The sequence below is a fragment of the Populus alba genome, chromosome 13 (assembly GCF_005239225.2).
Source record: "Populus alba chromosome 13, ASM523922v2, whole genome shotgun sequence".
In the NCBI taxonomy this organism is placed as follows: domain Eukaryota; kingdom Viridiplantae; phylum Streptophyta; class Magnoliopsida; order Malpighiales; family Salicaceae; genus Populus; species Populus alba.
This window is the reverse complement of record NC_133296.1, coordinates 12692555-12708822: the sequence shown is the minus strand read 5'-3', so window position 1 is coordinate 12708822 and position 16268 is coordinate 12692555. Positions and strand designations below refer to the sequence as shown.

At 34.8% G+C, this 16268-nt stretch overlaps 1 protein-coding gene across 1 annotated transcript; it reads left to right on the top strand.

Annotated features, from left to right (window-relative positions):
• The first annotated feature begins 6918 nt into the window (after positions 1-6918).
• On the top strand, positions 6919-9451 carry LOC118035504 (GDSL esterase/lipase At1g29670). The gene is made up of 4 exons (XM_035041090.2): positions 6919-7373; positions 7520-7753; positions 8708-8960; positions 9058-9451. The coding sequence occupies exons 1-4, from the start codon at positions 6972-6974 to the stop codon at positions 9288-9290; spliced, it is 1122 nt and encodes a 373-aa protein (XP_034896981.1). The 5' UTR covers positions 6919-6971; the 3' UTR covers positions 9291-9451.
• The last annotated feature ends 6817 nt before the right edge of the window (positions 9452-16268 follow it).

The following is a 16268-nucleotide window of genomic DNA, read 5'->3' as shown; positions in this document are numbered from 1 at the left end:
CTCTGCTGACAGTCATGTGCTTGAGGCTGCTTCTTTATCATCCTCTCCCGCTGGTCTGCAACTTATAGTTGATTTGTCTTCTTATCAGCTGCCACAGGTCTCCTCGCTACAACTGTCTTCCCCTGTGTCTCCACCAGCACACAGTAGACATCCTATGACTCTTAGACCGCGGCAACCGAATACAGTTAATCTGGTTGCTTCCGCTGCCGCTACTTCTACCTCCACACGGGTACTGTATTCTCCCTCTTCTGAGCCTTTTGCATTCTCTGATGCTGACCGGTATGCAGTTTGGCATAATGCTATGTGTGATGAGATCGCCGCTTTACGCGAAAATCGCACTTGGTCTTTGGTTTCATTTCATCCTTCAATGAACGTTGTTGGCAGTAGATGGGTATATCGCATCAAACGTCGTGTTGATGGTAGTATTGAGCGCTATAAAGCGCACCTTGTTGCTAGAGGTTTTACCCAGCAGGAAGGTATTGATTATTCTAAAACCTTCAGTCCAGTTATTAACCAGGCCACTTTCCGATTGGTTTTCTCTATTGCGGTTTCGCGAAATTGGAAGATTCATCAGCTTGATATTCATAATGCCTTCCTCAATGGTGTTCTTACTGAAGAGGTCTACATGAAACAGCCTCCAGGTTTCGTTGACTCTTCTCTTCCATCTCATGTGTGCAGATTGCATAAATCATTGTATGGTTTGAAACAGGCACCGAGAGCATGGTACACTCATCTAAGTGATTTTTTGCTCTCCATTGGTTTTCGAGCTTCCAAGGTTGACACCTCCTTATTTATCTTATCTAATGGTACTAATATCTTTTATCTCCTGGAGTATGTTGATGATATTCTGCTCACGGGTAGCAACTCTGCTCTACTCCATCATCTTATACAGTTACTCAGCTCTGAGTTCAAGCTTCGTGACTTAGGTGTTGTTCACTACTTTCTGGGTATTGAAGTTCAGTCTACCAGTATGGGTTTAATGTTGCGTCAACATAAATATATTCTTGACATCCTTACCCGAGCTGGTATGACTTCCTGCAAACCAGTTGATACTCCAGTCTCCCCTTCGAAAGTCATTTTATTACCGGATCATTCATTCTTTGATCCTACACGATTTCATCAAATCATGGGTGCTCTTCAATATCTTACCTTCACCCGTCCAGATATATGCTTTGCTATTAACAGAGTCTGTCAGTTTATACATGCTCCTACAGATTCTCATTGGGTCGCTGTCAAACGTATTTTACTCTATCTTAAAGGTACAACATCTTATGGTTTCCATATCACTCAAGGCTCCTCTTTTGCTCTACATGGCTTTACAGATGCAGATTGGGCTGGTAGTATTGATGATCGCAAGTCTACGGGCGGCTATTTTGTCTTTTTTGGTCAGACGCCAATTTCTTGGAAATCCGGCAAGCAACGCACTGTTGCTCGCTCCTCCACTGAGGCTGAGTATAAAGCCCTTGTTGATGGTACCGCTGAAGTCATTTGGCTTCAATACTTGTTAACAGATTTGCAGGTTCCCTCAGTCTCTGCCCCTACCATTTGGTGTGATAATCTTGGCGCTACCTATCTCTCAACAAATCCTATCTTCCATGCTCGTACTAAGCATGTTGAAGTGGATTATCACTTTGTCCGTGACCGTGTTGCCAAGAAAGAAATTCAGATTCGTTTTATTCCCTCTCGAGATCAACTTGCTGATGTCTTCACTAAACCGTTTCCTGTTGCATCCTTTACTACTTTTCGATTCAAGCTTCGGGTTGATCCCCCACCCTCAGCTTGAGGGGGCATATTATAGAATAGGATTCTAATATAGAATCATTACAAGTTACTCATGTATCTATCAGAATAATTCTATATACAGTTACTCATGTATCTATCAGAATAGGATTCTAATATAGGATGTTGTAATCATTACAGTTACTGCAGTCTTCTACTGCCTCTATATAAATAGGAAGGTTGGCTAAGGCACAACCCAACACATTCCATTATTCTCAACTAATCCTATAAAATATCAATTGGACTAAAATGAAAACATGCAAAACACATGCATATTTCAAAACATGATTAAAAGATTCAAAAATATATGTTGTTACATTGTCATATCGGTGACCCCCATCATAAGAAAAAACTATCTTTCTCTTGATTCATGCTCAAGCTATTTTTTTCTATTCTAGGTGACTATTGTCCATATCATCAAACCATACATCAAATTTATGCTTTTAATCTTCATGACTACATTTTAAGTACTTTTCAGTTGAAAAATCTTTATATTTGAGATTAAAGTTGCTTGCTAGATGTCTAATACAATATCATTTCATTTTTAATACTAGTGTGCATGTCCGATATTATACAAATACCATCACAGTCACCTATAATGTGATGTTGAAGAAGTTACAAGAATCATCTCATATCATGTTAAAGAATAATATAAATCATATCTTGTGACCTTACCTAACAGCGTAAGCTATTGGGTTGAGCTGATTCTTTGACATAGTATCAAAGCCTTGATGACCAAGCAGTCAAGAGTTCAAATCTCACCATCCTTATTTATTTGATAAAAATCAAGCACAAGGTAATATGAGCCTGCGCAAGTTTCATTCCCAAAGAGATTTCACTTGAGGAGATGTGTTAGAGAATAATATAAATCATATCTTGGAACCTCACTTAACAGTTTAAGCTTTTAGGTTGAATTGGTTCTTTGACATGGTATCAGAGCTTTAATGACCAAGCGGTCACGAGTTCGAATCTCACAATCCCCATTTATTTGATAAAAATTAAGCACAAGGTAGTGTGAGTCTGTGCAAGTTTCAAGCCCAAAGGGCTTTCACTTAAAGGGATGTGTTAGAGAATAATATAAATCATATATCAGGACCTTACCTAACAACTTAAGTTATTGGGTTGGTATGGTTCTTTGACAATAACCTGGTCTCTTATAAAACAATCATATCATCATCCTCGGCTTTACTAACCCTCACTACCAGAAAATCAATAAATACAAATGAAAATACCGAGGGAATTACCGTGGGGAAAAAAAATTAAAATAAAGCAAAAAAAATAATGACGTGTCATTTTTTACCAACGAAATTACCATCGATAAATCCGTTGGTAAACTATGAACACTGTTCATCATGTCAATTACAAAGGGAATTACCGACAGAAAAAAATTCCGTCGGTATTTTCCAGAGAGCTCCAGAACTGTTCACCTTCCAATTGCATTATTAATTGTTGTTCTTTACGGACAAAATCACCGACAGATTGAAAATTCGTCGGTGTTATTTGGCGGTTTTCTGAAAAAATTCATTTGATTTAAAATTTTCATTTAAATATTACAAACAGAATCACCGACGGATTGAAAAATCATCGGTAATTTTTGACAGTTTCTGAAAACTTTTTATGAAATTGAAAATTTAAATTAAATATTATCGATGAAATTACCGACAGAATAATTAAAAAAAATTAATATTCAATTATCCGTCGGTAACGCGCCCCAATAAAAAACCTGAATTCGCTTATTTCACAAAAGACAAACTCATTATTTCTTCTTCTTCTTCTTCTTCTTCTTCTTTCTTCTTCTTCTTCACTATATGTAAAAAGCATCAATATCTATTTCTTTCTCTTCTTTTCTCTCCTCATCTCCTTCTCTTTTCCTCTATGCTAGGGTATGTCTTCTTCCTCTTTCTTCTTTTATCCTCTTAGTTTTTTTCCTAATTAATATACTTTACAATTTTATTTAATTTTCCTTAGCTTCATTTGCAAATACATTAAGGTAAGATATTTCTTTTTTCTTATTTTTTCATGATTTTTTTCACTATATTTGTTTTTTATTTTATTTTTAATTGATTTTTTTCTTAATAATTGTATAAATGTTGTTGTGAGATTTTTTTTTTTCATATGAGATCAATTTTTAGTTGATTTATTTATAGGATTTTTAAATTTTTAGCAATTGCAACTTCATTTTTTTCATATGAATGTTTTTAGTTGAATTAATTTTTTTTTGTTTTATTTATTTGTTGCAAATTTGTTTGAGTTGATTTTCTTATTCTTTTTTCCAATCATTTTGACTATATATTATACAATGTTGATTTATGTTAATTTTAATTATTTTATAATTTTATAAAATAATTTTTTTTTAAATGTTTTTAAATAATTACCGACGGAAATTTCCGTCGGCAAATCCGTTGGTAATAAAAAAATATTTTTACTGACGTGTCTAGTCCGCCAGTAAATCCATCGGTAATAATATTTTTTAATTACCAACAGATTTACCGACGGACAAAAAATTACCGATGAAAGATTCACTGACAGAGAATTTCCTTCTGTGATTTCATCAGTAAATTAATTACCGATGGAATATGTTTCTTACACTGACAGAATAAAACTGTTAAATCTTGTAGTGTCTATCAACCCCATACATAAAAGAATTTGGATCAGGAGGTTTCAAAGGACGCAATAATATTTCAATGAGCAAGGTTTTTTTTCCCTCCATTTCTAAGCATTAAAATGAGGAAAAGCTTTTCTAAGATCCTTCTCCATAGTAGCATTTGGGAGGAACTATAGAATTGGGTTTTTCTCCGAGACCAACCAATTTAAGGTTACTAAACTTTTCATTGATAATGAATCTTTTATTTGGGAAGCTAAGGTATATATTATTAGAAAGTAATGTAAAATTGTTATTAAAATTTCACTACCAACTTAAATCTTAAATTAATAAAATTAAATATAAGATAGTTATGAGTACATATAAGTTTTAAATTAAAAAGCTTTAATTTGAAAGATATAAATTATTTTTAAATTTTGTTATTTATATTAAGTTTTTAGATTAAAATGTTTTTTTTTTTGTTATATTCTTGGAATTGAGAACTAAATAGACATGGACATGATGGACAGTTCTGATATAATTGAATCACCTGTTCCAAATATCTGTCTAATTGATTGCAGATAATAGTAAACTTTTGAGAATGTAGATCCTCGCGCCTCTCTGCTACAAAATGATGGAAATAATCGGTTTTGTTCTTGTTCTGAATTTCTACCTATGCCTTGTATTCAGGGGTGATTTCAGTTTGGTTCGGTTCTTATAAAAAAAATAATTAAAATTGGTATTTTTTGAAAAAAAAACCAAAACGGTTCAAACCGACCAGTTTCAATTATTTTGGGGGAAAAACCGATTCAAATCGGTTTGGCTTGATTTTTCATGGTTTGACTCGGTTTGTTCCGGTTTTTTTTTTTTGGGTTCGGTTTAGTTTAGTTTTTTCGGTTTTAGGCTTATAAAACCAAAACCGAACTGAACTGGTTGGTTTTTTCAAAATTTTAATCGGTCTAATCAGTTTAATCGGTGTTTGGTAACAAACTAAACTGCATTTTGTATTATGAGACACACTAAAAAATTGAGTTTGAAACGTAATTTTTATGCAACAGTTTTTATATGTTTTTTAACTAAGTTTCATAAAATCTTGTTTGTTTTTGCGTTTCAAAAGCGCTTTTAAAAAATTTAAATTTTATTTTATTTTTTTCTTTGCTTCAAATTGATATATTTTTTTGTGTTTTCAGATCATTTTGATACGTTGATCTCAAAAATAAATTTTAAATTTTTTTTTTATATATTTTCAAATAAAAAAACACTTTAAAAAACAAATACTGATATTATTATATTTTTTATTACACATAAACTTCAACCAAACTTCAACCATAATTTTTATCAAAATCTACCTAAAATTAAATGACAGACACAAAAACTACCTAAAATTAAATCATTCTCGAAGACCTAACACACATATTACAAAAGATATTCTGCTGTAGCAAGCGACTACACTGAATGAACTGCCTGTGTCTGACTGGAAATGTTCAAATAAACGTGCGCAGTTGCATGTGTCCACTGTTCATTTCCTGAAGAGAAAGTCAAGACTGATGATAGGAAGCAGAGACGCTGCAGTTTGCTCCAAGTGTGCGGCGGTGTTTTTTCTGCAGCCTCACTGTCTCCTATCCATCCCACACATCTGTTAATACCTCATTCAATAAACCTAACCAATCCCTGTCTTCGCACCAACCGTTCCCTGACCATATTTATACAGAGCCCAATTCCCTAGGAAGGAAACCACTGCTGCCAAAATTATTGGGAATTGGTAGCTTCGGTTTTTGCTCAGTGCTAACGCAACTCTCTGATATTGTGACTTGCTTTCAAGTTATCTGTGAAAGATCAAAGTGTATATATGAGGTAACAGCTGTGATTTTAATGTCCAAACTGCAGCCTCACTGCTGCCCACTTTCCCTGTGAATCAGTCACTGCCACGCCACGAGTTTCATTACCAGTTGAACTGTCGGGGTCGGTGCGCAAATTGTAAGAATTAGGATTTAGGTCTAGGAATGGTGTAAAAGGGCTTTCTAGTTTATTTATCGGAACAGTTAAAAACTACTCGCATTTAGATTTCATTAAAAAAAAAAAAAAAAACTCTTCATAATTTAGCTATAATTTTAGGATTAGTAAAACTTTGATTTGTTTTTGTTTTTGTTTAGCTACATCTACTCATGAACAGGAAGGATTTGTTGATAGTTCCTACTAGTACTATCAACTAAATTAAAGTTTCAAAACATATTGCAAGTAGCCAATAATAAAAGTTTGGCACTAAATAATTTTCTTCCCTTATTATTTTAAATTTGAACCTCATGGTTACTAATATAATAGTAATTAAAAATTTATATTATTGTTAATTTTAGAACATATATGATTAATACAAGTATCGTAAACTGACTCGGACATCTATATTAATAATAATAATAAAGTAAATTAATTAAATTTCAAGGTGTGAAAGTCAAGCTATGTTATGAATGGAGGACCAAGTAATAAATGTCACAGAAGAAGGAGGTTGCATTGAAAATTCATCCAAGACTCTACTCGTTATAAATTAACCACTCCTTGCCTCTCATTCTACACAAATGATCTTTGGTCCAAACTTGCTACAACTTTGATCAACATGGCTAGTCAGATAATAAACTCAAGACTGCTCTTATTGACCATCCCTATCCTTGCTTGTGTCTTTCCATGCAGCTGTTATGCTAGGGCAACAGATGAAAATGGATCTCGCATTAGAGGGATGTTTGTGTTTGGAAGCTCTCTAGTTGACAATGGCAACAACAACTTCCTCAAAAACTCAGTAGCTAGAGCTGATTTCTTGCCATATGGAATAGACTTCCCTTATGGGCCTTCTGGTAGATTTACAAACGGGAAAAATGTAATTGACCTCCTTTGCGACCAGCTTAAGCTTCCTTTAGTTCCTGCTTTCACTGACCCCTCAACTAAGGGAACGAAAATTATCCATGGTGTCAACTATGCTTCTGGTGCTTCTGGCATTCTCGATGACACCGGATTCCTAGCAGTAAGATGGCCTCATTTTTTCTTCTTATGCTCTCATTTCCTCCTTCTTATACATGTAACACACACACACACACTAGCTTCTATCGATCATAAAATGATAAGCTTACTGCATGAATGTGGCTTAAACGCTTAATGACTTGAATTCAGGGCAATGTTATCAGCTTAAATCAGCAAATCAGGAATTTTGAGGAGGTCACACTGCCAGTTTTAGAAGCTGAAATGGGATTCCAAAGAAGAGAGTTACTTCCGAAGTATTTGTTTGTTGTGGGAGCTGGAGGGAACGATTACTCATTCAACTACTTCCTGAGAAAATCCAATGCAAATGTCAGTCTTGAAGCCTTCACTGCCAACCTGACAAGGAAACTGTCGGGGCAACTTCAGGTGCATTCATTTTTCTTATTTTCAGCTAGAAAAATATGGGCATTTTGATCTGCATTTAAATTTAAATTCACAGTTCGTCACTTCCTGCTGGTCTTCCAAGTATATAGAACACCAATATGTACAAGATTTCCTTTTCTTTTTCTTTTTCTCGTAGTTTTTATTGTCTCTCTACTTTTGACTCCAGTATAGCATGGATAAAAACAAAAACTAGGGTTATTAAACTCTAAGGTTACATTCTGAAATTATAGAAAAATAGACAGAGAAAAAGTACTAGTCTAATATTTTATGAAAAGTTTTAATTCCATAATCCAGCGGAAAGAAATAGTCTATAAAACTATTTAAATAAAAGAAAAACATCAAGATTAAATTAAGGGTTCTAATCTAAGTAGGAAAAAAATTTTAAAAACGAGAAGAAAATAAAGAAATTCTTGAGCAATAACTTCCAGCAGGTCCAATTCCGAACTCGGATGAAGGTATCATGTTTTTATCAAAAGATCATTTTAACATGTTGATACTTCTTCTTGAACTACGAACTTGCTCATGGTCAACTTTCCTTTCTTTCGTTTTCTTGAAATTTCACCCTTTTATTTTTTATTGAATTGGGAGCGTGTTCTTCGTTCAATAATTATTTAAGGATTACTACACAGTATACAACCAACTTTCTACTTTAGTTCTTCGCATTAACTATTTAATTTTGTCTTGGTTATGAAGAAGACCTGTAGCTGAAAATGTCACTCTTGCCCTGAGTTTTTGAGACACACACATCCATGCTCAGGGTTCCATGGACCTTAGAGGACATTATTTGGTCAAGAGCCTATATGGGCAACAAGGCAGGCTGGTTTCCATTTACCATTTCAATTACAGGATGAATTTGAACTTTCAACAAATATCTTGTCTAAATTTTTCATGGCAGGATCATGTTTTACAGCTTTAATCAATAAATTGTTGCTGCAGAAACTGTACAGTTTAGGGGGTCGCAAGTTTGCCTTGATGGCTGTCAATCCAATCGGGTGCAGCCCTATGGTCATGGCAAACCGACGGACACGTAATGGCTGCATTCAAGGGTTGAACAAGGCAGCTCACCTCTTCAATGCTCACTTGAAGTCTTTAGTGGATGTCAGCAAGCAACACATGCCTGGCTCTGACGTTGTCTTTGTAAATTCTTACAAGATGATCAGAGATATTATAAAAAATCCCGTCTCCAGAGGTACGTAACTTCTTCTTTACCAAACACGTTACCCTGCTAGATGATTATGACATCAGCTGGAGGTATTTGAACTAGTTTGCGGATTTCTGTGAAACAGGATTCAAAGACACAAACAGTGCTTGTTGTGAAGTGATGTCCTTGAATGAAGGAGGAAATGGCATCCTATGCAAGAAAGAAGGGCAGGCCTGTGAAGACAGGAACATCCATGTCTTCTTTGATGGGTTGCATCCAACGGAAGCAGTGAATATTCAAATAGCAACCAAGGCTTACAATTCCAACCTTAAAAGTGAAGTTTACCCCATTAATGTCAAACAACTGTCCATGCTTTAGCCAGCTCTGTTTCCCTGGCAGCTAATAATTTATCCAGATGGCTAGGGTTTGCTTTACCTTGGTATTCTGTGCTGTACTTCCTGTCTCTCTTTCTCTGTCTAAGCTTTCAATGGGATAGCAGCAAGAATTAATCTAATTTCCTGCATACAAAATTAATGCCCCATTTCTCTCAATTATGCATACAGGTGATTACAAAATGCATCTGACATTTAGGATAAAAACTATAAAAAATATTAATCAAATATTTTTTTAAGCAAAAAAAAAATTAAAAAATATAAATTGTAACGCAAAAATAATTATTCTTATAACTCCACCAATTTAGACAAGGAAAAAAAAAATCCAAGCAAGCCCATTCATTACCCCCAATAAAAGGCCTACCTTGCAGAAATCCTACTAACAAATTTCAAAACTTAAACAAGAAGAAAATAAGAGAAAATGAAACCCCACAATCTCCTCTTTTCTTTGTTTCTCTCTTATTTACCATATCAGTTACATGAACAACAATCCAACCAGGCACCAATCTTTCAGATTCAAACCCAAACCAAACATGGTCTTCACCAATCAACACATTCTACATAGATTTTCTCAAGTAGGTTCATCTTCTTCTTTAACCATCAACTACATTGGTGGTGTCCCAATTTGGACAGCAGGCAACGCCGCCGCCGCCACCATGGTTGACTCGAAGGGATTCTTTCAATTCCTATCCTCTGGCAACCTCCGCCTCCTCAACGGCTCTGGAACCGTTGTCTGGAACTCCAACACTACTAGACCTGGTGTCACCACTGCTTCACTTAATGATTTTGGTAATTTAGTGTTGAAGACTAGGACTTGACCTGTTTGGTCTTATTTGATAACCCAACTGACACTATAGCACCGAACCAGACCTTCAGTATGAATCAAGTTTTAAGATCTGGGTCTTATTCTTTTAGGTTTCTTAGTACAGGAATGGTAATATTATACAATATATTAAAAGGGCCTATGGGCTCTATTATTGTTTATCTATTTAGTATTGCAGATTGAAACAATAAAATGATAGATCAACTCTTGCCATAAGGAATTGTAAAGGCAGCGGGGGAGAAATGGGATTGTTTCTTTTGCTGGAATTCATTTGATATTGAAAAAAATAATTGGAGAGAAAATTCTCGGCTCAAGTTTTGGTGAGGCTTCAAGCTCTAAAATGCAGATATTTGGTGCTGGGACTGGCTTGTTTTAAGTCTGAGCAGCAGGTGATTGGGTTGTCTTACCTGTGTGCTGAGTCAAACTTATGCGTCCACGTGATACTGGGGCTGGCTTGCTATGTACCTAAGACTATTGGGTCTTATGTTAGGATCTAATTTTTTTGAATCTTTTTTTCAGGATCTAAGGCTATTGGATTTCAAGTTTCTAAATATAATTATTTTTTTATAGTTAAAAGTAATAATATCAAACATATTATAATTTGAGCTATAATAATATTTTATTTATTAATACTTTGAACTACAATAAAAATAAATATTAATACTTTCAATTATAATAAAAATAAAAATATTTGTACCGCAAATAATAATATTTATACTACAAATAATACTATTTTTAATATATAATACTTTTAATGATAATAAAAATAATAATCTTTGTATCACAAATAATAATATTTTTGATATTGATGCTTTGAACTATAATAGAAATATTAATAATTATTACACAAATAATAATATTTGTAATATTAATCTTTAATTATAATAAAATAATAATATTTATAACACAAATAATAAATAATAATAATAATAATAATAATAATACTTTTTAATTTTATCATTCAAATCAACTATAAGGTTTTTTTTTGTGGTTATTATTATTATATTATATTTAAAGTTAAATCATGTTGGAAAAGTCTTATTCATCAAGACTCAATGCATATTTGGTGGGACATGGTGTGTTGTAGCCCAAGCACAAACACCTAGTGCAAAGGTAATCATGTCCAGCCACAAAGAGTTCCAAGGCAACCGGGGGAGAGGTTGCACCCCAAGCAGTGAACACCTGGCGCTGGGCCCAGACTCGCGAGCCTGGCTACCTACCCAGGCTTGTTGACTTGTGCGCTAGGTCCAAACATGAACCCTCTTCTGTTGGGTCAGGTGTTTGGACCTAAATTGCTTAGATCTGGACAAGGACCCAGCTCTTAATCTCCTTAGGTCCGGACACAACCCAATCTCATACCCTTGGACCCTTCTCCAAACTCCCTTGGGTTTGAATATGAAAGGACCCAAACCTCATAGGTCAGAACACCAAATGACCCAAATCCCAACCCCCTTGGGTTTGGACACGGACCCAGCCCCCAGCTCCCTTGGGTCGAGACACAAACTCAATCACCAGCCCTTTGGGTCCGGCCATACACCCAAACCCAACCCATGCCCCAACCCCCTTGGATTTAGGCACGAACCAAAACCCCCAAACCCCTTGGGTCCGGGCTCAGACCTAAACCTTAACTGTCTTAGATCTGGACACGGACCCAACCCCCAACCCCTTTGGGTCCCCACCAACCCGACCCCCTTGAGTTCGGCCACGGACCCAATCTGCAACCCCCTACTTTGAATTATAATAAAAAAAAATTAATAATAATATTATTATTTTATTATAATTCTAAGTATTCATATAAAAAATAGTATTATTTGTGTTATAAATATTATTATTTTTATTATAATTAATAGAATGAGTATTAAAAATATTATCATTTTCATTAAAATATATTATTAGTTTTATTATAATTAATAAAATAATTAATACATTTGAAAAAATATTATTATTATTAATATTGAAAAAATATTATTTTTGTATTATAAATTTTTACAATATTTTTTTTTATGAAAATAAAAGGTAAGTCCGATGCATAACGGAGGCACCCAACTAGTAGTATACTAAAATAAAAAATTGAATTTTTTTGTTGATGCTAATTTCAGTTCACCTCTCGAGTGTGAATGTTTTTGTGATCGCCTCTGCTTTGGAGGCATACCACAAAAAAAAGGTATTTAATTATATTTAAATTATTAGTTCGTGTTTATAGGAAGCAACAAATTTTTTTAGCACAACAAGAAGTTAGCAAATCCAGTCCAACAAAAAAAAATATATATTTCTTCATATGTTACGATCATTTATCTTAACAAAACCATCAATCTCTTATGAGGACTTATAAAAAATCACTAAGTAATCCATTTATGATTGCATGACATTTTCTAAGCTCTTAACAATACCTTTTTATCACAACATGTTATGAGATATTTGTTATCATTTAGAGAAAGAATTTTTATGTGACATGCATCTTCTATAATTTATAGAACCTAATAATTTCACCACGAAAATTGTCATTATACTAAGGAATTCCATGCCCTAAAAAATGATACAGAAAGATTGATCTTTATAGGATACCTCGAATAATTTATGAAGACAAATATACAACTTGAATAAATAGGAAAATTTCCCCGTGCACTACCTGAAATCAAATAATTTTTAGAAATCATATCTTTATTATCTTTTAAACTTTTGAATGAAATTATTAATGTTTTTCCATGTCTCTAATATCTCTAATGAAAATCTTCATGATGGGATCTTTATGTCTCCAAAACTATCTCTATAAAAAATATTTTTTGAAATCTCTATGTATCGAAGAGAATTCTCCATATCTCCAAATATGTCTCTAACACTACCAGAAATTCGCTAAATACCAACGGACTCACTGACGGAATTTTTTCTGTCGGTATTTTTCGATCGAAATCACCGACGGACTATTTTTGTTGGTAATTCGGTCGGTAATTACCGACGGACTATATCCGTCGGTAATTACCGACCGAATTACCGACAGAAAATTCAGAATTAATGAAAAAAGGGCGGGTAGGTGGCGCGAAGGTTTTGGTGGGTGATTTTTCTGACGGAATCACCGACGGAATGAAAACCGGGGAGCCGTACGCGTGATGGGACCTGTTCACCATCAATAATACCGACGGAATCACCGATGAATTTGAAATGTCAGATCCGTACCGGTGACATGACCGGTGCACCGTTAAAAATACTGACGGAATCACCGACGGATTTGAATAGCAGGTTTGTGCGGTGACGTGTTGATTGCCCGTCAGAATTACCGACGGTTTCTCCGACGTATTAACCGACGAAATAAAACCGTCGGTAAGTCCGTCGGCGAAAGTGAATATATGGCTACTCCGCCGACACTCTCCTCCCCCATTTCTCCTTCTTCTTCCTAATCCTAACCCTCCCCATCTGCAAATAATCAGCCCCCCCTCGCCCCAAAACAAAAATCTTCCTCATCTCAGCACAACAAGTTGTATTTCTTGAAGTTTTGTGGTCACAGCATCCGTGTTCTGATTTACCGATGGATTTTATCATTTTTTGTAAGTAATTCTATCTTTTAAAATTTTAACATTTAAATGTCAATTTTATTGTTTTTTTAGTATATGTATTTTTTTTTAGTAGATGTACATGTTTTATTGTTATTTCTCAAACAAACTTGTAGTATATGAATGTATCATTTTATACTTGTTATGGTTTGTTTTAGATTTTGTAAGATTGTATTTGTTTGTAAATTGTTAAAACTTAATTTGTAGAATTACTGAATTACATGTTATGTTTTGAAATAATTAAGAGCTTGCTTAATGGGTCCTTTTTATAGAGGTTCGATAGAAGTCATGGATGATCGTTTATGGATGTATCTAGATTCACCCCAAGGATTGCGGAGGATGGATTATTGTAACAGGGTTCAGGGTTTTATTAATTTCGCAACATCTATTCCTAGAAATTTTACTGGAGGCGGTATTAGGTGTCCATGCAGGGTGTCAAAATAAAAAGTATCTGCATCCAGATGTTGTAATGAAGCATCTTCTACACAAAGGGTTTGTGGAGGATTACGGGTGTTGGTATGCACATGGAGAGGTATTTGTTAGTAATAGGAGAATGGGAGAAACGGTGGTTGGGTCAACTTCTAGTGCTAGCAACGTGCATGAAGCGGCAAATGACAACACTAATCCTTACAGAAACATGGTTATGGATGCAATGAGAATGAATCAAGATAATGTCAATCAATGTCCAATCGTAGAAGAAGAACCTAATGCAAAGGCAGCTAAGTTTTTTGATTTGTTGAAAGATTCTGACGAACTATTATGGGATGGCTGCACAAACCACAGTAAATTATCGGCCGTGGCATAGGTGTTCACCATCAAGTCAGATCATGGGTTGAGTGAGCCCGGGTATGACAAAATTATTGATTGGGCAAGAAGCATTTTACCTGAAGGGAACATGCTCAAAGAGAACTTCTATGCTGCGAAGTCCATGATGAAACCCCTCGGTTTAGGATACCAGAAAATTGACATGTGCCCTAACTTCTGCATGTTATACTACCTTGAAAATGTTGAGATGACCGAGTGCATGACATGCGGGCATTCCCGTTACAAACCCAGAACTGGCAGGGGGAAGACTCTAGTGGCATATAAAAAACTTAGATATTTCCCGATCACACCTAGACTGTAGAGGTTATTTATGTCACCAAGGACTGCTGAGCACATGACATGGCACCAAACACACGATATCGTTGATGGTGTGATGGTGCATCCTTCTGACGGCGAAGCGTGGAAATACTTTAACAGTGTGCATCCTGACTTTTCTGCTGAATCAAGGAATGTCCGACTTGGGTTGTGTACAGACGAGTTCAACCCATTTGGGTCATTTGCTGCTCCCTATTCTTGTTGGCCGGTCATTCTCACAGTTTATAACTTGCCACCGGGAATGTGTATGAGGCCGGAGTTCATATGGAAACTCCAGCAGTTCTATGGGAGATGGAAACGGTGTAGGAAGTGGGATCCACTTGGGTAAAGCCTAGAAAGAAAGTGTTGTTTGGAGACGACCAGGTTTGGCTTGTGTTGGAGGCATAAAGAGAGGTGCCTGGTGGTATGTTTGCTGTGGAAGTAGTGGTGAAGACGAGAAGGAGAGGAAGCTGGAGTAGGAGAAGAGAGCAGAAGTTCATTATTTTTTTTTTTTTGTGTGTGGGCACAATTGAGGCTGAGTGGTTAGTTGATTTCTCGATGTCTTTTAAATGCAAAAGAAGTGAGGATTTTCACATGTCTAACGTTGGACTATTTTTTTTTCCACAAAAGAAAAGTAAGAACCACGGGAAAAATTGGTTTAGAACCTTGAGAAAATTCATTGCGTATGCCGTAATGCCAGACAGAACACAAGACTTTGAACAAGGAATACAGCCTCAAGAACCGAAGGTCTCTAGTACTTTCTAGTGTTGACCGTTTCTCATAGAATGACTTTCTAATTCTCCTTTACACTTGTTAACTATTAAAGTAATTTACTCTAGAGTTTAGATTATAATCTTTATATTAATAAGCTTTAACTTTACTTGTAACTACTCATGATATATTAAATATATGGGATATATAGTCATTAAAGCTTGATGAAAGCTTTGGGTATAAATACTGTTATTTGATCCTCATACTAATTTACTTAATTTCCTAAAGTTTTACACCATTTATATAGAGTGAATAAAGTTTAGAAATGCCAAATATATATAAAAGAGAACAGTGAATACGTAAGGAACATTAATAGGTGGAGGTATTGTTTTTTTATTATTAAATCTTATAATTTTGTTATAAACATATTTATTCCGCATCATAGAATTGTTAATTAAATTTTACAAGTGCTCGAAAAAAAAAAAAAAAAAGGAGAGAGCTTGTAAAGAGATAACCTGGAATCAAAGCACATTCACACAAATAAAAGATATCTCCTGCAGATGAAACTCATTATAACTTCGAATGGACTAGACAAAGGTATGTTATTTGGTCTTTTCTAGTTATTACAAAATTGTTCGAGTGTATGTAAGTTTTTTCTAATTTTTTTCATAGTAAAATAATGTATTGACTCCTAAGATCAACAATATTTATTAATGTTGACCTATGTTTAATTTTTCTTTTCATAAACTTTAAAGCAATGAAA

Bases quoted from the DNA above. Each gene is read 5' to 3' on its own strand.
- LOC118035504 (XM_035041090.2), top strand. From the start codon at position 6,972: ATGGCTAGTCAGATAATAAACTCAAGACTGCTCTTATTGACCATCCCT. The intron at 7,374-7,519 runs GTAAGATGGCCT...ACTTGAATTCAG, and splicing joins ATGACACCGGATTCCTAGCA to GGCAATGTTATCAGCTTAAA. The intron at 7,754-8,707 runs GTGCATTCATTT...TTGTTGCTGCAG, and splicing joins AACTGTCGGGGCAACTTCAG to AAACTGTACAGTTTAGGGGG.